This window comes from Astyanax mexicanus, chromosome 7 (genome assembly GCF_023375975.1).
Source record: "Astyanax mexicanus isolate ESR-SI-001 chromosome 7, AstMex3_surface, whole genome shotgun sequence".
NCBI lineage: Eukaryota > Metazoa > Chordata > Actinopteri > Characiformes > Acestrorhamphidae > Astyanax > Astyanax mexicanus.
Genome location: NC_064414.1, coordinates 2,947,770 through 2,973,256, shown reverse-complemented (window position 1 = coordinate 2,973,256; position 25,487 = coordinate 2,947,770). Strand labels below are relative to the sequence as shown.

General features: G+C 38.1%; 1 protein-coding gene across 2 annotated transcripts in view; it reads right to left on the bottom strand.

The window, feature by feature from the left end:
• LOC103026874 (CUB and sushi domain-containing protein 1) overlaps positions 1-25,487 on the bottom strand; it is a 602,854-nt gene that overhangs the window by 440,188 nt on the left and 137,179 nt on the right. For both annotated transcript variants that reach the window (XM_049481560.1, XM_049481561.1), the window contains exon 2: positions 19,568-19,784. In XM_049481560.1, the coding sequence (XP_049337517.1) occupies positions 19,568-19,784 (217 nt within the window). The remainder of the gene's footprint in view (positions 1-19,567; positions 19,785-25,487) is intronic.

The following is a 25,487-nucleotide window of genomic DNA, read 5'->3' as shown; positions in this document are numbered from 1 at the left end:
AGATTTTACTGTGTATGATGAAAGAGCGCCGCGTGGTTCTGGAATAAAGACAGAGAGGTGATGGGTCAGCTTGTTATCGGGTCAACTGTTCCTGCAAACAAACGCCCGCCAGCCCTCGGCTACAGAGGAGCATCCGTTCGCCACAGACGCAACGCGTTTAAGTGCAGAATTAAAACTAATGAAACGTTTTTTCCTCCCTTAAACACCAGGAAATGACCAACACAGCGAAGAGCCAATTTAAAGATCAGCGGAGCGTGCGAGGAAGCAGCTCTACATGCCTCCGACTCTTCTGGAGCCTCTATTAGGTTAAGTAAATAACAAAGGTTCTACCGGGACATGAATTAACCCTCTTGAGCGGCTCTTTCACGTTGCTGATTACATTTTCACTTTTCCCGGCCAATAGAATCATAGAACTCGATGCAGCGCTAATTCTGTTACCATGTTCATGACGTTCACCACTTATTTGTCCACCCCATAACCAGCAGTATTTAGCCAGAATTACTCCAAGGCCAGGGCTGTAGCTGTATTGGATTCAGTCAGTCTCTGCAGAAGCCAAGCATCATCATCATGTAAACGGGCTTGGGCAAAAAAAAAAAAAAAAAAAAAAAAAAAAGAATATATATATATATACATTTCTTCCAAATTCCAAATAAAATTTAAAATGATGCACTGTCATTCAGAGCATTTATTTGTAAGAATGTGATAAACGAATAGAATAATGAAAAAGATGCAGCCATTTCAGACCTTAAAACAAGTTTCAGAACTTAAAAGTTTCATTTATATCCATTCAGAAACAACAATACTAATGTGTTAATCTTAATATTTGGTGGAATACCCCTGATTTTGTTTATTTCTATTTTTTTTTTTCACCCAAATTAGCTAGGTCAATTGTCCCCCCCCCCATCCCCCAGGAATAACATACTATGATTTATTGTATGAATGTTTATTTGCATCTGTATATATATATATATATGATTTTGTTTTGAAGCCTGAGATGAAAGGAGCTGCCTGAGAAAAGTGTTTCATGGCACTGCTCTGGTCACATGACCGGGTATCATCCCGGAGAAGAGTCTCTCTGTGACAGCTGTAATAAATCAAAATAGGTTGCAGGAGTCAGACCGGCCAGGCCCGTGTCAAATTATTACCTCGCTGTTTTTAAAAAGGGTACGCTTGGGTTTTGTCCCAACTGCATTGTTCTGTGCAAAGGTCTAATCATTTCTAGTAATTCATGTTCTATCTGAGAACAATAGGGATGTTCAGAGAGTAAATTCCTGATTACCAGGAACAATATGTATATACTGTATATTGTTCCTGGTAATCTGGACTTTATGGACATCCCTATTGTTCTCGAGTGATGAACAAAAGATGACAGCAGTATGTGGACGAGCATTGTCCAGTTAAAATATTACACTGGAGAACATTATGGGAGACATACCAGAGTTCGAAAGAGGACAAATTGATGGTGCACGTCTTGCTGGAGCATCTGTGACCAAGACAGCAAGTCTTTGTGATGCATCAAGAGCCACGGTATCCAGGGTAATGTCAGCTCAGCATACCACCAAGAAGGACCAACCACATCCAACAGGATTAACTGTGGACGCTGTAAGAGGAAGCTGTCTGAAAGGGATGTTCTGGTGCTAACCCGGATTGTATCCAAAAAATATAAAACCACGGCTGATCAAATCACGCAGAATTCAATGTGCACCTCAACTCTCCTGTTTCCACCAGAACTGTCCGTCCACCATGTCTCCAGGCCAATATTTCAACGGGATGATGCTCTTCCACATACTGCTGTCATCTTAGGAGCATGCCTTAAAGACCAACTGAATTGCCAGATCTATTTGCAACTAAAAATGTATGGGATGCTATTGGATGCTCTATCAAGACTCCACCCCTACCACAGAGTCTGCAGGAACTGTGTAAGAATATATGAGCTGAATCAGATGGAGTTTTGCAGAACACCATTAGGAACCTCTACACCTTCCTGCCGATTTGTATTCATGTTTAACAGCTTATTGTTCCTGGTAACCTTTTTCTTTCTGATAAATAAACTTTTAATCCTGTACTTCCTTTTGGGTACCATATAAGTCCTGTATTTAGTCCCACTTTACAATAAGTGTCTTTAATAACTGTGTCATTAATGAACAAATACTGTGTTCAAGCTTTATAAATATTTTGGCAGATAATTCTGAAAGAACATATAACGCATATAGACTAATCATTAAAAAATAGTTGGTTCCATTTTATATTAAGCATCTTTAATAACTGTGTATGAAACACAGTTATTAATCATGTAATAACAGTGTAACTACTGGTGAAGAACACATTGTTACTGGCATTTAGCTGGAACTGGAAATGTGTTTCTTTTTTTACACAATTTCTTTATGTGTAGCTCAATAAATATGGCCCATATAAGTCTTAATGTGTAGTAACTTATTATTTCTTATTATTAGCCTTTATCTTCCTAGCAAATAATATTTTATCACTTTATAAAAAGTGTCTGTAGTCATAAACATGCAGTTACACATTAACAATACATGTAATAACAGTGTAACTAAGCTTGAACTGGAAATGTTAAAATAAATAAATTATAGCTGGTTTAGCTGAGTGCATCATAAATTCATGTCATGCATTCACATTGCCTGACTTTTCACACAGCCATCAAATCTAAAAGAGCAAAGATGCAGAAGAAATCTCCAGTGTGGGAAAAAAAGCTCACTGCAAAACAGACTGGCAATTCATTCAGTCCAGAGAGGTTTGAGCAATCTTCTCATGTGTGTAGGTGAAGTTATCCTTATCTGCGTAATGTTTGCTAGGACATATGCCTTACACATAATCCTGGACCGATTAGTATTATATCAGATCGACGGATTTTACGATTTTGACCACTGATTTCAGTGCGTTTTACTATAACCAGCGTATACTGTACCATTAATGCATTGTTGCCTCCTACTGAATAGACTTTGAACTGCAGTAATAAATCATGTTAGGTAAATATGCTTAGCTTAACATGTCAAAATGTCAAAATAGTCGTAAATATGAATGCAGTAGTTCAGAAACAATTAATATTCATTTAAAAAAAAGTGTGTATAGTAGTTTTTCAGGTCAGCCATAATTCAATCTGCTTTAATCAGACCTACTGAATAATGTTCATTTTTTAGAAGGTTTTAAAGGGATTAAAATACTAGAGAACTAGAGCAACGACATTGGAGAACAAAACTTCTAGAAGAACATACAAGCATTTAGGACCTACATTTCTTTCCACTAATACCTAAAAAGTGTTTCTTTAAAGTCCTGCTTCAAATGTTTAATAAACATTTCATATCCTTTAAAAAACATATTTAATTGTGGTAATTTCTTGCCTCTGTAGCGCCCTCTCAAGTTCAACTGTGCTATAGACGAGAATGATGTTTCTGTGATGTCCAACCATCTGGTTACACTGCTGCAGCTTAGCCAATCACCTTTCCCTCCTGCCCCGCCTCTAAACCCATACATCACCCAGTGCCCCTGCCAAACTACTACTCCCATTTTTTCACCTTTTTTAAATTTGAGCTGAAGGTGGGGTCAGGATTTAGTCGATCTTCAATAGAATCTCAACATTGAAAGCTTTTCTCAATTTGACAAAAAGCACTTGATATTTTAAGCGTGTACAGAGCTACAAACCTGTACGATTTAATGTTTTCTTCTCTCTGAAACCTGTTTGAACTCATGCAGAGCTTCTTATGTAGTTAACGAATGGAATCGCATGGCTCAGAGAGCAGAGAAATACCTAAAAATGAAAACCATCTCGGCTTTTCAGTGTAAGAGATGTGCAGCTCTGCTGCGGCAGAGTCGTCCTTCAGGAAAACAGCTTCTAAAAGTCCTTCTAAACTCTGGGCTCTTCAAGTTGTTTCCTATTTGAAAGACATGGAGAAGTCCTGTCCTGCAGGGCCACAACACTGCAAGGTTTAGTTATTTCCCCTGCTCTAACACACCTGAATTAATTCATTGGCTCATTATCAAGCTAATTATCATGCCGAAGCTGAGAAAACACTTAACTTTGCAGTTCAGTCTAATCCCTCTGGGATTGGAATTGAGTACCCTTGTTATAGGGGAGCAGCTTTTCATCAAGGAACTCTTGTTAGCCCCTCCAGCCCTCCTAGAATTCTCTTTTTTACGGAGCGTGGGGGTAACTGGTGTGAAAAAAGAGTTGATTTTTGGGAGGAAAAGTTGGGATTCGATAAATAGTAATATGGCTTTGTGATAATGTCATTGTTGTTTCAACACAGACGATTATAGAACTTAGGAATGAACGGTTTGTAGACATTTCTATTGTAGCAAAGCTTCTTTACATAAGATTTCTTCTCTAACTGAGGTTGTAGTTAAAGCAACAATCTATTGGCACCTATTGGCAAGTTCTAGCGTTTTTTTTCCCTCCGATTTAAGCTAGGGCGATTGTCCCACCAATTCACACACTGCTACTCCTCCAAAACACATGTGAAGTCAGACTCTGCCTCTTTTGAACTGCTGCTGATGCTATAGCATTGCCGAGTAGCATCACATCACAGCGCTAACACGGTTTCAGCGCAGTGACACGGTTTTGATACATCAGCTCACAGACGCAGCTTTGTGCTGATTGATCTGCATCACCCTAGGAGTAATAAGGGGGAAGAGTGCCACCACCTACTGTACCCACCCAGAGAGAGCAAGGTCAGTTGTGCTCTCTCGGGGCTCCGGCAGCTGATGGAAAGCTGCATGACTGGTTTTAACCCAGCGATCTCCCAATCATAGTGGCAGCTCTTTAGATCGCTGGACCATAGAAAAAGATTAATCTAGTTTTAATCTAGGGAGCTTTCTCGTCATAAACCCAGATCTGTAGCATCTCGATCATAGTAGATTCTAAAGTCTTCTCTAACACTATTATACTGTTTATTAAGAATATTACACACAGAACATTATTTCTATTCTCAAAGATAAATCCATGATTTGGATTTATGTTTTGGAGCTATTTGCCTCTGTTAAATACCCAGTCATGTTGTTCCAATCAAGACAATGTGAGGAGACAACCATTGGCATCAGCTTCAGCCAGGCATGGGGGTGTGGGTGGGGCAGCCAATGGCAAATAAGCCATTATGACAATGTAAATGGTAAATGGTAACTTTGGAACGAAGCCCAATGAAAACACTGCGTCCAAGACCTGAGAATTCCCATCAGTTCCACTTCTAACACTCCCTAACAACTCTTTTGAACAGACAACAAATGCAGAGTAACCATATGTTGGGAAGCCTTCGACTCTAATGTACACATGTACAAAACATTATAGCGTCACAGAGAGATAAGGTCAGTCAGCTGTCAGAGTTAAATGACCCACATGAACGCCAGACGAAAGTCTCTCCAACAATTACAGTCACTTCATCTACAAAACAGGCAAATCCGATCCAGCCTCCGTTCAACGAAGATGCAACAAGCAACACCAGCGATGGAATTACTCCAATGGAATTGTCTTTCTGAGTTTAACTGCAACCCTAATTGGATTAATGAACATTTAATTGCAGTACTCTACTAATTAACTACTTGCTTTCCCTTTGGGTTTGGCACAACTGATTCTACTGTTGTCATTCTAAAAGAGGATAACTTTAGACTCAGCCCTTGTCTGTTTCAAAATCCAGGGGCGTGGCCTACCCTGGGCTTCCGGGGCTATAGGCCCGAAGTGTTGATTTAACACTAATAAGTGTTGATTTAACACTAATAAGTGTTGATTTAACACTGCCAAATTTCCTGTGTAGAAACATAAAATGCTGGGGAAACTGGGGAAACTCTATACCGTAAAAGCTAGTGATGTTTTTTAACGTTTTTAGAGTTTGTCATTTGCCTTTTCCATTTTCTGTCACAGTTTTTTTTCTCTTGTTTCCAAGTTATTTTAAGTGATTTTTAATAAAATAGCAATAATCAACCATGCTGAATTACAGCACACTATGTAAAAAAAAATCTTATAATTGGCTGGGCTTTAGATACCCAGGCAACGCCCCTGTCAATATCCCAAATGTCCAGCCGTCCAGCCTCCTACGTGCCAAAGGAGGACTTGGATAACAGCTGGATTAACAGTGACACACATGAACTCCAACATGGAGTCTATAATCTCACTCAATCTACACTCATACTCTAATATTCACTCACTCCAAACTCTTGTCCTTACTTTTTATTAAAGCGCATCTACTACAAATGAATGGAACCCATTATTAAAAGTGTCGCCACGGCCAGATAAAACTCTGCACTGCGATGGAATGACGCATATGGAAGCAGCCATGTGGCTGCTGATCCACTGTAAATTGGAAAGTGTATATTGTCGGGTCTAGCCGAAGGAGCGAGCAGAAACACTCGGGGATAACTCAGAGCCTTTTATCCCTGATTTGGCATGCGGATTTCCTCACAACAGCATGTATACCCTGTAGCTCCCATATTTCCAGCATGCGTTCTTCATATTTCCATAAGAACCCAACAGCGAGCCATTTATATTCCTTTCTCCACCAAAAATACTTTTCACTGCCAGCATTTATCATCCCAAATAGAAGATTTAAAAGCATAAAACGTAACCTCCTGATACAGGGTGTATGTGATCTGGCTTCTAACAAAGGTGAAGGGATTGTGTACAGAAAAAAGGTCCTACTTCATAATGTGTCCCTAAGTACTATGTAGTTACACGGTAACAATCCATGTAACTACAGTGTAACTACTGATGAAGTACACACTGTTACAGATTAACTACAGATTTACAGGTTATGTAATTACACATGTGTATTAAGATTAATTTTGACTTGTGTAAGTACACACGTGTACCAGGGTGAGTGTACTTACACATGTAATAGAGCCAGTGTACTTACACATGTGTAACAACGTGTGTGTACTCAATCAGCCCTAATTACATACTAGACAATAGCTGTTGGATAAGTTTATACTCAACTTATCACACACACTAGTACACATGTGTACTTACACACATATTGTTACACATGTGTACTTACACAAGTCAAAATGAACCTTAATACACATGTGTAATTACATAACTTGTACCTCTGTAGTAAATCTGTAACAATGTGTACTTCATTAGTAGTTACACTGTAGTTACATGGATTGTTACCCTGTACATTACATTACATTACATTACATTACATTTCATTTGGCAGACGCTTTTGTCCAAAGCGACTTACAATAATGAAGTGCAAAAGTAATAGGAATTAGATAACCCATTTTTAGATAGGGCTTAAAGGAGGCCGAAGGGAAATAAAGGGATAGAGAAGTGAAGGAGGGGAAGAAGGAAATGAGGTTAGAAGTAGTTAGTGTGTTAGAGGTGTTAGGAGAGTAAGAGCTCTTTGAAGAGTTCTGTCTTCAGGAGTTTATTAAAGATAGCGAGAGATTCTCCTGATCTGGTAGTAGAAGGTAGTTTGTTAGAGGTGTTAGGAGAGTAAGAGCTCTTTGAAGAGCTCTGTCTTCAGGAGTTTATTAAAGATAGTGAGAGATTCTCCTGATCTGGTAGTGGAAGGTAGTTTGTTCCACCATTGGGGAACTCTGTATGAGGACAGTCTGGATTGCTTTGTGTGAATGTTTGTTTGGCAAAGCGAGGCGACGTTCATTGGAGGAGCGCAGCGGCCGTGAGGTAGCGTAAGCCTTCAGGAGTGATCAGTGCAGGTAGGAAGGAGCCTGTTCTGTCATCACCTTGTAGGCGATTGTAAGAGTTTTGAATTTGTAACTGTAACTACATAGTACTTAGGGACACTTATTATAAAGTGGGACCTAAAAAAAAAAAAAAAAAGAGAGATAGTAGCTTGAATATATGTCGATTTTTTGTATTGATCACTGATATGTGACAACTAAGGCCCAATCCCATTTCATCCCATTTCTTGGCCCCTACCACTTAGCCCTACCTCTCTATTTGCACGTTTAAGCCTAGGGGTTAGCGTTATAGATACATGGTCCTTCAAATTGAGCTTTTCTACAATCACTGACAAGATGGCGACACAACAACGACAAAAAAACTACACATTTTTTAATTAAAGTGTTTTCCTGTGTTAAAAATCATGATAACCACGTCATTACCGTAGTTTCAATGTTTTATGGCCATTTTGTTGCATAACAAGCAACAAAAAATAGATAATAATTGGTATCAGTAGCTAGTTAGCTATCTAACGTTCCCAGTCCACCTTAAATGGTGCAACAGGTAGCAGAGGCTGCAGGATTTAAGGTGGAATGGGTAAATAAAAGTTGATAAAAGCTAAAGTTAATAAAAGCTCCTCATCACAGAGGAAATAAGAAATGAATTGATGCACAAACTGTGCCATCCCCCACCCCCCTCCACCTTTTGAAGACATGCAATAAACCCTAAAGTTAAAGTTAGTTAAGCAGCAGTTAGGTTGCTGAACCTTAGAGCTCCACTGCTATAGATATATCTGTATCGGGTGCCAAGGGGAAAAAGGGTTACACTCGAAAAACAAAGGTTAGGGTACAAAAGAGAAAAGGGATTGGGTCAAAAAGAGTCAACTGAATTCATTACAATTGAATTCATGATGTAGATGAATCTGCAATCAGCTGCAAATGTGACTGATATATGATTTCTGGATGTCTACAATTCCTTTACATTGCTTTATGATGGACAAAAAATTTACTTCAACACACGACCACAATCATTACAAATATATTGTAAAAATACACTATTCTGAAGCCAAAATATGTTATAAACTGTGCCAACTAGATAACTGCCACAGTACTGGCTAGATTTCACTTTTAACTAAAACTGAAACTTTGTGTTTAACTGATTTTTATGGTGAGATAAAAATAACTAAGTAGAGTTTGGGGAAGAAATCAGGCTGGTCACCCAAAAAAAAAAAAAAAAAGTACAAAAAACCCTGCATAATTCCCACTGTGTGGAATGTGGAGGTGACTGTGTGAAGTTGAAGGGCATCAGCTTCAAAAGGCCCTCAGATGCTTTTTATTTAATTTTTTAATAAAATAAAAAAGCTTAAAAAATGGGAGGCACACATTAGAAGGGAAGAGCGGCATTACAATGCCAAAAAGCGAAAAAAAAAAAAAAAACGCACTTTAAAGTGTGATTTAACACTATTCGTTAATATGTCTTTTTTGAGGATATTAACCCTTTGTACTCTAGGCTGTTTTGGTGTGTTTTTTTTTTCTTCGTTTTTGTCAGTTTCTTTTTTTTTTACGTGTTATAACACAGTAATTATATCAGACAGACACATGCCCTGATCTCTTTTACTCCAGAAGACATACGGCTGCTCAAAAATATCATCATTTAAAATGTAAAAGGAAGCAGAATTGTTATATTTTCCTGGAACTGATCATGTTTTGCTCAAAATTCGTTTTTTACTTATTTTTGAATGTATAGACTTCGAATATATTCACACCTAAGATATCTTTTCAAAAATGGTTAGACTAGAGTGTTTATGAGTTAAAAGCATAAGAATATTGATGATAAATCATCACATAGTTTATTACTTTGACAAAATACATGGAGTTATTTTTCTAGATAGATGTGGATATTAAAAACCTGACACTCAGAGCAGCCTATACCTTTCAGTATTTTCAGTATCAAGACACACAAAGAAAACTATATACAAAAATATAAACTTTTTAGTTTAAATAAATAAAAATGTTTAGTGCAAAATAACTACTTAGTAAAAATGTGTAAAAGTAAAATAAAAACTATATAAATAAAGTAGTGCGCACACCATAGCTAGCTTTAGTTTGAGTAAATCAGGTAGTTTCACACTTTTTTTTCTGTGAACACTTTTGAGTCTTTATTTACTGATATTATTTGGTTACTGATGAAACATCATATAAATATGTTTGAAGCGCTAAAGGTAAATAATATTGGTTGGGGAAGGAGATTTTTCACTTTTTTTAGGTGTTTTTCTCAATGGGTTTCTTGTAGATTTAGCTTTACTGCACTGGGATGTGAATTATCACTATTTATAGAAAGAGTAAGCTCCGCCCTTTCTAACCATATATGGATTATATATGGTTTATGTGTGAAGGGATCCTTGAGTAATTAAGCTGAGAAACAGAAGGTGAGATTTTGGACGGAAAATCTGTCTGTAGGGTTTTAAAGGGTTAAACAAGCTCTTTTTGTGTGTGTGTGTGTGTGTGTGTGTGTGTTTTGTTGGGGAGGGGGTATTATTTGTGCATCTCTGTCAGCAATGGCAATAGGTGCAACCTGATGTTACTGCACACATCATTTAAAAAAAGGCATCCATTGAAGTCTGCACATGCAGTAATATACATGGTGTATTATATGCAGTGTATTGCATGCAGTAAATATATGTAGTAAATATATGCAGTGTATTTGGGATAGCATTTTAATAAACGCTGGCCGTGTGGGAGAGTGTGTGAGTGTACAGGTGTGTACTGGGGAGGAATCTGTGCGGGATGTTGTGTGTGATCAGTCAGAGAGACAGGGAGCTGGATCTGCTGTACCGGACAGCATGTTCTCTCTGGACGCCTCTTTCAGCAACCTGTGCTGGAATGTGTGTGTGTGTGTGTGTGTGTGTGTCTCAGGTGCAGAGTGCTGTGTGATTCTGATGCAGTATTCATGCGACACGTCTGTAAATGAAGTATTTATGCAGCGCTCCGTCCGGCTTCCACAAGAGTGACAGTTTAACCAGTGATCGCTCTGATTGCTCCGGCCGCCTCTATTCAGCCCTGGTTCAATATATCCCGCACTCGTTCGCCCGTAGACGACTCCACAAAGCCCCCCTGCCATGCTGCAAGTTCAGCACTGTGAGAAAAGTGTGTGTGTGTGTGTGTGAATGTGAAACCAACCAGCACTGCTCTACTCATCACTATACTCCAACCATACTCAAACAATCACCAAGAAATATCCTCAATCTATCCTCATCAACTGGAGGTCTAAAAACAATCATCAATCAATTATCAATCAATGGAAAAAAAATATATATAATTAAATATATATGATTAAATCTAGACAACAGTAATTATCCCAAATAATCACAATAAACTAATCCACGTAAGAAAACTGAGAAACAATACTCAACTTAACCCCACTGTTCACTCAACAAATTCACCAAAAGTCCCCTGTGATTTTATTCCCGTCCAGAACGACCATGTACGCGTTTTTTTTTTTTTTTTTTTCAGACATCCTCTGAGAAAACAATTACAGGGTGAATTATCTACTGTTTTTCACTGAAAAAAATAGCTATTTGTCCACTGCCGCTATATTAAATAATGATTTAATATGATAATACAACTGCACAGTTTAACAAAGCATAGAGTAGTGAACTTTTAATGAAACATCCTGATATCAACAATATTAAATAAAATAAAACTGCTGTGCATTTAAACAAAGCTGATACTCTAGCCAAGGTCAGCAAACATTTCTCTATATACTGTATGATTTGTTTTTTTACTGTAGTAAACACATTGCACCAGTAAGAGCAGAGTGTGAAGGTTCAATTAGCAGGGTAAGAGCACAGTTCTGCTCTAAATATTGCAATGCACACTATAACAGTAGCATACCACCAAGAAGAACCAACCACATCCAACAGGATTAACTGTGTACGCTATAAGAGGAAGCTGTCTGAAAGGGATGTTCGGGTGCTAACCCGGATTGTATCCAATAGAAAACATAAAACCACGGCTGATCAAATCACGGCAGAATTCAATGTGCACCTCAACTCTCCTGTTTCCACCAGAACTGTCCGTCACCACAATCAATTATTGTGGTCTAAAACCAGGTGTTTCAGTTTCATTGCATGTATGTATGTGTGTGTGTGTGTGTGTGTATATGTGTGCGTGTGTGTGTGTGTGTTATGTAGGGATAGTGGTAGGGATATTTGTGAAATGTATGAATAATAAAGAAGCTTATAGAATTATCAAAGTACGACTTAAAAAAGAAGAAAAAGAACCAGAAGAAGAAGAAGAAAATAGAGAGAGAGAGATGAGCAGGCAGCTGCAGCAGCTTCTCCTCTTTTCTTCTCATGCGTTTTTTTTATTTTTTTGTTTAAAAAAAAGAAAAGAAGAAGAAGCCTTTCTTAGTTCAGCTAGCTTGAATCTCTGTCCCATGTGCTGGATTTGTTCAAGTCACTGGTTATCTGTGCGTGGCCTATTTTTCTCTGCCTGAATGTAGGGTACCCTGTTATGCATTCCTGATGCGTGCATTTCATTAGCATAAAAAGACCTGGATTAAGGTTCCACTGACACCTTGTGGCGAGGAGACACAGCAGCCTCCATGGGGAGAGAGAGAGAGAGAGAGAGAGAGAGAGAGAGAGAGAGATGAAGGGAAAGAGAGGATGACAGGACGCCTGATTGACGTTCAGCTCTGCATAGGTATTAAATCCATGAGTGGAGCTCGGCCGACTGTGAAGCTAACAGACGGCGCTGGTGTGTCACGCGCCACACACACTCTCCCGCTTTGACACTGTGGTCACAGTGTGTATGGTGTCAACCTCAAAAGCCCGTAAGACACAGCTCCATCACGGCCCAGGAGACATGAGGCTGCAGTAATACTGAGCTTATCTGCAGCATTGTTCCCATCAAACACACATATATACACACAAATACACACATATACACACATATAGTACTGGGAAAAATAAGAGACCACCTAAAAATAATGAGTTTCTTTGATTTTACCAAATTGGAAAACTCTGGAATATAATCAAGAGGAAGATGGATGATCACAAACCATCAAACCACCAAACTGAACTGCTTGAATTTTTGCACCAGGAGTAAAGCAACATAAAGTTATCCAAAAGCAGTGTGTAAGACTGGTGGAGGAGAACATGATCCTGTTCCTGTTCATCTCCCTCCAAACACTTTCTATTGGGTTCAGTTCTGAAGATTGGCTCAGAGCACAGTTTTGCTCAAAATTTTGCAATGCACACAACATTATGGGTGACATACCAGAGTTCAAAAGAGGACAAATTGTTGGTGCACGTCTTGCTGGAGCATCTGTGACCAAGACAGCAAGTCTTTGTGATGCATCAAGAGCCACGGTATCCAGGGTAATGTCAGCTCAGCATACCACCAAGAAGGACCAACCACATCCAACAGGATTAACTGTGGACGCTGTAAGAGGAAGCTGTCTGAAAGGGATGTTCGGGTGCTAACCCGGATTGTATCTAGAAAACATAAAACCACTGAAAAAAAAAAATCATTGTCCAACCCCTGTATCTAACATGCTATGCGCTAACCTAGCATCCTTATTAAAGCTTCTTAGCCAAAAATAAAAACAAAAACATCAAACAAAGCCTCCTCTCTCTCTTCTCACACGATATCAAAAGACTCAGGATTCGGAAATGTTAATTTGTTGTCGTAACTTCTTCATCCGTCACACTGCGCCGTCTCACAGTGCACTCCGCAACAAGCATGCGGCGTTATTTTTAGATCCATGATAAAGACATCACAGTAAGACATCACCCCAACCCCCAGCCCCGCCGCATGCTCCCGCGTTACGCTGCGATATCGCGCTGCACTGCAGCAGCATCAATACATTTTCATATCCTGTAATACGACGCCAGCCGCTGATTCATAAACCAACATCAATCTTTATTAATGCTGAACGCTGTGGTGATTACTCCACTACTCCGGGCTCGTCGGCATGTTTTCTCCACGCTTGCGGACCCCCTGTTTCTAAAACTGCCTGTGGACTGCAGGACGGTGGCATCTCATTCCATTTAAAGATGCCCTAAGAGGATTATGAGCTAAGAGTCGTTAAAAGTCATAAATTTGTGACGACACCCATTACAGATTTCATCCAGCATCAGCTCTACTGTATATATTTATATATGTGTATCACATTACGGTCAATATTAAATAATAATAAACAGCAGTAAGAGTTAGAGAGGGAATATCAATCAATCAATCAATCAATCAACCTTTATTTTCACTCTGTAAATACATTGAGGGTAACCTTCATTTCCAATGTAGCCGAGCGTACATAACCTTAAAGAGATTGAAAATTAAGCTTAAATTATAAAAACAAGCAAACAATGTAAGATTTAATTTAGAAAAATAATAATAATTCAAAATAAAAGGATATGAAAACAGGCTAAAATGTAGAGCAATAAAACAGATAAAAGAGATAAGTACATAAAATAATAAAATATAAACACAGTTAAAAACAAAATAAATAAAACAAAAATAAAAGGACTAAAATAAACACAATTCTAAAAATGTAAATGATGGAACTAAAATAAATAATAATAATAATAATAATAATAATAATAATAATAATAATAATAATAATAATAATAATAATAATAATAAAGAGACGTCTAATAATAATAATAATAATAATAATAACAATAATAATAATAATAATAATAATAATAATAATAATAATAATAATAATAATAATAATAATAATAAAGAGACGTCTAATAATAATAATAATAATAATAATAATAATAATAATAATAATAATAATAATAATAATCAGCCACTGATGACGATAAAGACAAGCAAGAAGAAGATGACGACTTAATTACTTGATTGAATGTGATGACATTTGTATTTTAATCCGTTCTGTAATGACTTTACCATTTCGCCCGTTTCCTTCTAAAGACAAGCGTTTAAAAAAGAATAAAAAAAAAAAACCCTCTAGCAGGTTTCTCAGACCATTTAAAAATGGCAATAAGAAGTTCATTAAGCTTATGTGAGCAGCCTGTGAATAGAAAAATTAATGAGATGGAAGTCATATAAAATTCTTTGAGGATGAGTTATTTTATGTACAAACATCGAGCCGGCTGTGCTCGGAATAAAAATACTCTACAAACAGAATTCCAGCTCTATAATCTGTTCTACACCATAGCTTGACCCGAACATTATGAGAAAACATACAGTTCATACGGTTCGGTTCACTGCAGGCGGCTAATATAGTCCAAAATCATTTATTGAAATTGAACAATCATACTTTTATTAATAAGCATATTCAAGACTTTATCAATTGTCAACTGTATTTGGCCTAATATATTTGTACACATGGAAAGCTTCTTTAGATAGGACCTCCTCATTTCTGTATATTTTGTGTATATTTGTTTTTTTATAGACTATATATTTATATAATATACTGTAGTGCAGTCCTGCTTTACAAATTGATTACCCAAGATCACCACATATCACATCACCACCTAGATTCCAATGTGTGATAAATAAATATCAAATAAATGCTTTCAAAAATATATACATAAAACAATAAATAAATATTTTAGTTAATCATAATCTTTTTGTAGTGCAAATATTAGGGTTCATTCCAAGACTGCTGTAATTATATTGTTTATAACTTGAGTTCTTATCTTTTTAAATTCAATATATTGTTTGTTTCCAGAAAAAGTTGGAAAGACAGACAGACAGACAGACAGATAGACAGATAGACAGATAGACAGATAGACAGATAGATAGATAGATAGATAGATAGATAGATAGATAGATAGATAGATAGATAGATAGATAGATACTATTTCTCTTTGTTTTGCAACTAAATTGTCTGTAATTTATAGAGTAAAACAGTAATGTTCCTTTTACTTTAACATATACCTATAAATAGCAAAATCAGATAAACTGATCGTTTTGACGTAGTTCCTTATTTTACAAGGCTCCACAAGGCTTCCCTCATAACCACCTGTAGAGTCACACAGTCTCCTTACTCCTTTTTAACCATCAAAAGCTTCAGTCTCATACACATGTTCTTCACTAAGAGGCTAACTAAAAAGGAAACTTTACAAATTTACAACTGTACTTTCTGCAGATCTTTGGTTCACAACTTACAACTTCAGTATTATTCACCACCTCCACCTCCACCTCCAGCTGCATCCTTATTTTACACTCTCATTTCAATCTGAGATTGATTATGTCTGGAAACATGTCGCAAACACAGCAGCACAGCTTCCGTAGAAGCGGATTTGCTAAGGCTATCAACTTTTCCTCACAGTCCAGGTGCTGACCTACAAGTTTCTAGGCTCATCAATCTCAAAATGAACAAATCACCACTGTCTAGAAAATGATAACTCTAGAGGACGTTAAAGAAGTCTCGCTGTAAGTTTTTATTCCACGTCACTTTCTCATTTCTATTTTTTTTTTTTTCAGATTTTTTCTAATTTTTCTTCGAAAATGTGGCTTTTTTCGAGCTGCTGCCGATGCATCATGGCATTTTCATTGTGCTGCCTCTGGGCACCGCCAGCTGATGGCAAGCTGCAAGACCAGGATTCTAACCCGTGACCTCCAGTTCAGTGACAGTAGTGACAGAGCATTAGACCACTGGACCACTCGGCGCCCCCACTTTGGATTATTTCTATTGTTTCTCAATTTATAAAATGTTCACTTAACGTAAAAAACAACTACTGCTGGTAACTTGACAAACTCATCCCGTACAACAGAGGAAACTCTGGTGAGTGCCAGTTTCATCAGTATAAAGTTTTTGATAGTCTTTGCGGTGACTGCACTTAAAGATACTTTTTAACTTCTTGCAATTCTTCTTTATGCATTGACTGACCTTCATTTTTTCCTTAAAATATTTTTCTTTTTTACATAGTTGAATAGTTCTTGTTAAAATATGGATTAGAACATTACTTTAATAAAGCTATTCACTGTATATCAACTCTACCTCAGAGTAAAAGTGCCGTTTCTGGTAACTGGCTGGTAACTCTCATGAACCCATTCTGTGCAACAGAGGACACTTTTACTCTTTCTTTCCTGGGGCGGTCCTGATGAGTGCCAGTTTAATCAGTATAATGTTTTTGATTGTCGTTTTGATTGATTGTTGTTTTATTCTATAAACTACAGTCAACATTTATCCCAAATTCCAAATAAAAATAACGTCATTTAGAGCATTTATTTGCAGAAAATTAGAATGCTTCTTGGCATCATGATCTCCTCCACCAGTCTTACACACTGCTTTTGGATAACTTTATGCCTGGATAGCTCCTGGTTCAGCTTGGTTGGTTTTGATGGCTTGTGATCATCCATCTTCCTCTTAATTATAATCCAGAGGTTTTCAATTTAGTAAAATCAAAGAAACACATCATTTTTAAGTGGTATACTTTTTTCCAGAGCTGTATATAAGGATCGAAGCTCCATGGAATGAACATCAGGACCAGTCAATCAAAAAACACTTCATTTATACACATTTATACACAGCGGACAGAAGAAAATCAAGAAAATCACCGGATTGTGGGCGCTAGAGTGTGCCTTTTTTTATTCAGCTGATTTGATTTACTGAAGACTGAACTAGCTGCTGCCAAACCATATGCATTACTTCTTTGTAACCACCCTTCCAAAGCTTTAGCCCTGAGATCAGAGAACATTAAGCATCTGCAAAATCACTTACGCTCTGTTCCTCTCCGGCTGACGCTCAACCTGGAGAAAAATGGGCTCTCCAACCAGCTAAAATGATACCCCTGGTGGATTTCATAAATGCGAGGAAAGGGTGGGAAAAAAGAGGCATGTTACTGTCTTGTATATATATTTTTTTATGTTTATACTTCGCATGTGTTTCTTTCTGCACTGGTATTGTGACTGGGTTGTCTATTAGTGGGAGATCTAGAGGAGATAAATATCGGTCTGTCTGACACGGACTATAATTTGACTACAGAGCATGAGGGCTTAACAAGCTCCAATTGATATTTGCATGTTGGTGCATGTTAGTGCTTCATAATAACATAAAAATAACATAAACTGAGATAAAGAGACAAAGAGAGATGTTAAAGCTCCTATTACATCGTTTTTATTATTTTTTATTTTTTTTAAATGCCTTTAATGTTGTGGTCTCTAGTAAGAATGAATGCCATGTGAGCTGTAAAGATATAAAGATAATAAAGTGCTCCGGTGATCCGGTATAACGCTGCTTTAGTCCGGCGGAGGAGTGTGGGACGAGGGGAGAAACGAGAGGATTTCAGCTCTTGCTCATGAATATTCATACATGCAATAACATATCGCCTCTGATTGGCTAAAAGCACTGCGAGGCAGCAAGATGAACAACACTTTTACACAAAAAACAGTAATCTTTGCAATATCACATGTTACTTTACTTTACAACATGTGTAATAATGCTCTGCTAAGTGCAGTTCAGCCACTGACCTAGTCTTAGAGTCTCTGTAAAATGTAAAAAAAAAAATCCACCGGAGATCCTATGTAAACCTATAGTTACTTACACACACAGAGATGAGTAGTACAGGTCCAGAAAGTTAAAATTCACCCCTACCTATCTCAATTTTACTTAGCTGGTGTTGTTCCTCCATAGACAAATTCTAACCATTTGTTTCTTAGCTCGGAATTACTGGGTAAAGTATATGGACACTGATGTGTTATTCACACAAACAACACAGGAATGAACTGCCCTGCTGTTCCTAGCGTTGTTAGCTCTGTTAGATCTGACGAGACGGCGTCGCTGCCCGGCTTCAGCTCTGTCTGTGGGCGGTCCCGAGCCGAGGTGGGCGGGGCCATGAATACTAATTCACGGGGTGATGTAGACACGGTGCTTTTCCTGATCGACTCGTTTTTCTGCCTATTTTTTTCTGCTACTACAGACAATGAAGAAGAGGTTGAGGAAGACTATCATGTGCAGCATCATCTACAACTCAGAGAGACCTACAGCATTTCACAACAACAGAAGGACATCTTTAGAGAACGCCAGAAGAACATGATGACACTGATGGAAGTTGTCATATGGGTTTTTTTTTGTGCTTCTTATTGTGCATTACAGCAAACTCACGTCACATCTACGTCACCAGTGGTCACCATCTACGTCACCAGTGGTCACCATCTACGTCACCAGTGGTCACCATCTACGTCACCAGTGGTCTAAGTGCTGTTTCATATGCAATCTCTCTCTTTCTCCCTGTGAAATTATCTCACACAAAAGTGCCCCTTGACTACCAGTTACCCACCAGCTTAAAACACCTCGGCGGATCGGTAAACACTTTTCATTCAATACCAATACCTGCAACCTCCCCAGAAAGTGCACAGCTCCAAATGACTCGCGACTGCCTTCACGCAAATCTTTGTGTTAATCGCCGGCCACTTAAAAGCATTCTGCATCTAATTATAGGTGCTCCATTTTCACCAGGAGCCCGAGCACTTTACTTTCGCATCTATTGATCGCAGCTTTCCATTAAACGCTTTGAGCTTCTCTAAAACGAGGCCCACAATAACCACCTACTGGCATTTCTTAAAAGTTGTAAGTGGAGCCTTGGCAACCACAGGCAGGCACGTCGTCCACGTTGGCACTGTGAGCTGAAAGTAGAAATTTTAATTGGAATCTCCTTTCTTTATATTAATTATTTCTGGTAGGGCGAAATATGGTGGGAGGGTATATTTTGGTTCTGATTTGTATAAAAGTATTCTGGCACCATTTCTATTTTAATAAAGGCCGAATGAGATCCCCAAGCTGAGTCAGAATAATGATAATGGAGTATTTCCCCATTCGCCGGGCGCATTCATGTGCAAAGGTCAAGGGTATTTATTGCAACACAAAGGTCTGAGGCCTGAGTTCCAGGAAGGGCAGGGTTATCATGCACGTCGTTTGCTCGACTGCTGAACTGAGGCTGAAACACTGATCTCCTACCTCATCTTCAGGTTGCCCGGCTGTGGCTGTCCATCGTAAATGGAGACGATGTCAAAGTCCTCCTCCAGAGCGAAGGTGTGGAAGGACAGCTGTATCCTGTTGCGCTCTCCCGTCACTATGATCCACGTGCAGTTGGCATAGTTGGGGTAGCCGTGGGGGAAGCCAGGACTTTCTATGGATCCGTTCAGGCCTTGAAGCACACTGCCACAAGGCTGACCTGTAGAGCAAGACAGAGAACGGAGAACATGTCAGTTAACTTCAAACACACTTATTATTTTTTTTGGAAAAAAAAATTCCAGACTTTTTTTTTTTTGAGAGATTTTTCAAGTCCTGTATGGTACATCGTACTATAAGTCAAGTCAAGTCAACTAGCCAATGGAGGTCATTGAGGCTCCAGTTGCTGCTTATATTAAATTCAAAGCTCTTACAATCACCTACAAGGTCTATGTTACCCATAGACTGTGTATAGCTGGACAGAGCATCGTCTCTCAAAAACGAAGCCACCACAGGTCCGGCGCCCCCTGCTGTTCGGTTTCAGAAAGCTGTGTAACAACGGTGGAACAAACTCTACAAAGAGCACTTACTCTCCTAACACCTCTAACTAACTACCTTCTACTACCAGATCAGGAGAATCTCTCACTATCTTTAATAAACTCCTGAAGACAGAGCTCTTCAAAGAGCACTTACTCTCCTAACACCTCTAACTAACTACCTTCTACTACCAGATCAGGAGAATCTCTCACTATCTTTAATAAACTCCTGAAGACAGAGCTCTTCAAAGAGCACTTACTCTCCTAACACCTCTAACTAACTACCTTCTACTACCAGATCAGGAGAATCTCTCCCTATCTTTAATAAACTCCTGAAGACAGAGCTCTTCAAAGAGCACTTACTCTCCTAACACCTCTAACTAACTACCTTCTACTACCAGATCAGGAGAATCTCTCACTATCTTTAATAAACTCCTGAAGACAGAGCTCTTCAAAGAGCTCTAACTCTCCTAACACCTCTAACTAACTACCTTCTACTACCAGATCAGGAGAATCTCTAACTATCTTTAATAAACTCCTGAAGACAGAGCTCTTCAAAGAGCACTTACTCTCCTAACACCTCTAACTAACTACCTTCTACTACCAGATCAGGAGAATCTCTCCCTATCTTTAATAAACTCCTGAAGACAGAGCTCTTCAAAGAGCACTTACTCTCCTAACACCTCTAACTAACTACCTTCTACTACCAGATCAGGAGAATCTCTCCCTATCTTTAATAAACTCCTGAAGACAGAGCTCTTCAAAGAGCACTTACTCTCCTAAAAGGATTGTCTTGTTTTTAGGAAAGCGTTATCTTAACCCACTTCACCAAAGTCACACAGTGCATGTAGCAGCATTTCAAGTCCAACAGAGCAACAATAGAGAAGCTGTTTTTCTTAATACAAGTCAGTGAAGCATCACAATCTTTTTGCATCCTTTTTAAAAAAAAAGAAATCAATTAAATAATATTAAATGATATAGGGAAATGAGAGTAATGATAAAAAAATAACATAAAAAATGCATAATTAACTGCAAAGAGTCATCAGCATTACAAAAACAAAAAAAAGTAAATCATTGGTTTACACGAGTTTGAGTGGTTTGAAATGTACTGTATGTATAAACTAATATCATAATAAAAAGCAAACACTACACATTACATTAAAGGATTGCCTGGCTCTGTACTACAGAAGGAAATCTTTTAAAGATGGCAGCCATAAAACATCCCCAGTCAGTAATCAGTGTACAGTTAATCATGATGAAGCCCAAAACGGCAGGTCCAGCCCCAACTCCATTCTCTTTTTAATGAGGTCATCTATCATTTAGCGGCTTACAGTACATACGGGAACAATGTCTTAAATCTCTATCCACAATACATTGTGTGCATTTACTGTATAAAACAGTCTGATGCATTAAATCTACAACAAAACTACAGCGCTGGCTGAGACGTTTAACTGTGTACAGTTTCTGTTTTAGTTCATAGAAATGAAACAGACTGTAAATTTTTACTATGTACTATTAATTTTTATATGGAAGTTTACGGAGGGGTCCTTGAATATAAATGAAGACAAATTATTAAAGAGGCACTAAACCCTAAACTATATATATATATATATTCATATATATTTTTATAATAGCTGTAATATGTTTCTTTGAAGTAATGAAACCTTTAAAGTTATTGTGGTAATTTCCGCCTCTGCAGCGCCCTCTCGGGTTCAACTGTGCTATAGGCGAGGATGATGTTTTTGTGTACTTTGGTATGCAAATAATATGCAGATCAATCAATCAATCAATAATACCATAATACCACCCCCCTGCTGACTTCCAACCACCTGCGTTTTCAGAGGCACACTGCTGCTGCTGCAACATCTCAGCCAATCAGCTCTCCCTCCTGCCCCACCTCTAAACCCATACATCACTCAGTGCACCTTCCAAACTACCCCTCCTATTTTTAGCCTCTTTCAAATCCGAGCTGAGGGTGGAGTCAGCAAAAATCAGGGGGTTTAGTTACCCTTTAATAGTTATATACATAATTATCATGAATTACAATGTATGAGGTTTATAAAATTCATATATATTCATAGATTCATATATCGTTGCTGTCCAATAAAAAACTTTTTTAAAGTTTTTAAAAAAACATATTTTTAGTTACTACATAATTTAAACAGACAAACTGTGTTTTACACAGTGTCAAAATTTCTTAATCAATGAACCACTAGAAATACTTCAAAATGACCTGAAATAAAACCATTTTTTTGCTTAGATCCTAAATATAGACTTATTTAGATTTATTTAGATTTATGTTGTGTCAATTTTATCCACAGTTAAAGCATAATGTGTAAAAACAGGCCTTTAAGGCATCAACGTTCTCAATCTTAAAGGTCATGAGTTTACCAAATTGAAAGATGGACGATCACAAGGCATCAAACCAAGCTGAACTGCTTGAATTTTTGCACCAGGAGTAAAGCAGCATAAAGTTATCCAAAAGCAGTGTGTAAGACTGGTGGAGGAGAACAGGATGCCAAGATGCATGATTAAAACTGTGATTAAAAACCAACCAGGGTTATTCCACCAAATATTGATTTCTGAACTCTTAAGACTTTATAAATATATGAACTTTTTTTTTTCATTTCTCGTTTTCTGTAAATAAATGCTCTAAATGACATTATTTTTTTTTTTTAATTTGTGAGAAATGTTGTCTATAGTTTATAGAATTAAATCACAATGATAAGTTTACTCAAATATAAACCTATAAATAGCAAAATCAGAGAGACTGACTCAGAAACTGAAGTGCTCTCTTCAGTGAAGATTTTTTCCCCTGCTGTATTTGGTTGTGTGTATGTGTTTCTTATACCCCATGCACAGATAACACCCCCCCCCCCCCCCCCAACACCCCCACAGCCACCACCCCAGCATAATTCTACTTATCTCCATCACCGGGAGAATTCGCAATCAAAACAAGCCCAAGAGTTGCGTGGCACACCATGTTGCATTCCGATCATCAGCGGAGCGTTTGGGTTCATTAAAGAGGTGTATAATCCTTGATGAAAAGAGATTATACCATTGTCCTTTCAACCTCCCCGGCTCTTTTTCCTCTGAATAAGGCTAAATCTTTCCACCCTCAGCTGAGCACCATTAACTGAGGCTACACAGGCAGGAGTGTATCTGCATATAGATGCTGCCATTGATTTCAACTTACTCTTGTTTTTGGCTCACTGGCAGAGTTTCGTGGCTGTCTGGTGTGTTGACTTTTCACATTTTTTGTTTGTTTGTTTGTTTGTTTTTGCTCAGGCAAAAGAGGCAAATCATTGGACTCGAAAATAAAGGTGCTAAAAAGGCGCCAAGTTTTGGTAGAAAAATAAATACAGATTTGCACTTAAAAGAGCACAAAACCTTATATTGAGATACAACAGAGTAGCATTCAGTGAAAGTCTCAAGTTTTTTGTTCTCATGTTTTCATTTTCATGCAAGGGCCTGGTGTCCTCTTATGAGGACATATACTTACACTGTCACCTAGTAAGTAACAGTAAATGTTTATGTTCTTTTCGTACTTCGTTATGCGTCAAATGAGCCATACTGATGATACTAACCCAAAGGGGCACAAATGTTGTTTCTACTTTTGTTTTGCACATCATTACTAATTGTGTCTTCACTGTGTTCTATGGAAATATAAAACTAAAGTCCTCATATGTGGACATCTTTTTTTCTTAGGAACTACTTCATGTAAAAATATAAGTTTTTATTTATACACTAATCAGGTGCCAACTAGCCCAAATAGCATATTATATATCATATATTGTTTATTAGTACAGTGATACAGAATACTGAATGTGTCTTTTGGCTGGTTAAATGGTACAAAATCTATGGGGTCCCAAATCTATGGGGACCCATGCATTCCTCACCTTTCTACCATCTACAGTACAGGCCAAAAGTTTGGACACACCTTCTCTTTTTCAATGCGTTTTCTTTATTTTCATGACTATTTACATTGTAGATTCTCACTGAAGCATCAAAACTATGAATGAACACATGTGGAGTACTTAACAAAAAAGGTGAACATGTTTTATATTCTAGTTTCTTCAAAATAGCCCCCCTTTGCTCTGATTACTGCTTTGCACACTCTTGGCATCATTCTCTCAATGAGCTTCAAGAGGTGGCCACCTGAAATTTTGAAGGTTTTCCAACAGTCTTGAAGGAAGGAAGGAGTTCCCAGAGGTGTTTATTAGCACTTGTTGCCCCGTTGCCTTCTTCACTCTGTGCTCCAGCTCACCCCAAACCATCTGGATTGGGTTCAGGTCCGGTGACTGTGGAGGTTCAGCTCATTTTTTTTATTAAGTACATAAAACTCCACATGTGTTCATTCATAGTTTTGATGCTTCAGTGAGAATCTACAATGTAAAAAGTCATGAAAATGAAGAAAACGCATTGAAAAAGAGAAGGTGTGTCCAAATTTTTGGCCTGTACTGTATCTATTTATCCATCTATCACCGGTGGTCTCCTAAACGCAGGTTTGACCTGATGGGAAAGAGCCCTTTTAAACTTTAAATAGCCGTCTCCTTTCAGAGCAGCTCCAAACATAATCAGTCAGTGCATTAAGAGAGGGTGATGGGCGCGAAAGGTCGATGAGGGCAAGCTCTCGCAACAATCCACTGAGGAGGAAACAGTCATCAGCGCAGCTTAGCATCCCTCGCTCGGAGAGGGATGAAGAAGGCAGCTGAAGTGTTCAGCCGTCTACGAACACGCCGGAGCTTACCGGTGACGGATTAAAAAAAAAAAAAAGTCAAAATTTCAGTTTTTTTAGGAGCCGGCGACATTAACTCTGAATAAGTTACTGCCAATAAACGAGAGGAAGAAGAAGCACACAGAAGTGAGAGCTGCTAACAGCTGGAAAATAAAACAGGTGTTTTTATACCAGCAGATTCAACGGCCAATCGGCTGACAGCCTGCAGATGGAGCGCTCCATCCCAGAGAGTTGTTGACACTTACTGAGAACTTACTGAGAGAACACACACTCAAACACTCACAAACACATTCACACACTCACACACACACAAAAAACAAAAACAAAAAAAAAAAAAAAAAAAACACGCTGCAGCCATGTGATGTAGAAATCTATTTGGGGCTTAAAAAAATTCTACCATCTGTAATCTAGAACTTTAATTTCTACTTTACAAAGCTAAAGAGAGAAGAGAGAGAGAAAAAGAGAGAGAGAGAGAGAGAGAGAGATAGAGAGAGAGAGAGAGAGAGAGATTAACACGTTTACTAATGATTTTATTAAATATAGGGATAGAAACAAATATATAAAAAATAATATATATATATATATATATATATATAAGCAAAACCAGTGGCAAATCCAGGATTCTGGGAAAACCAAGAAGCTGCAATGTTCA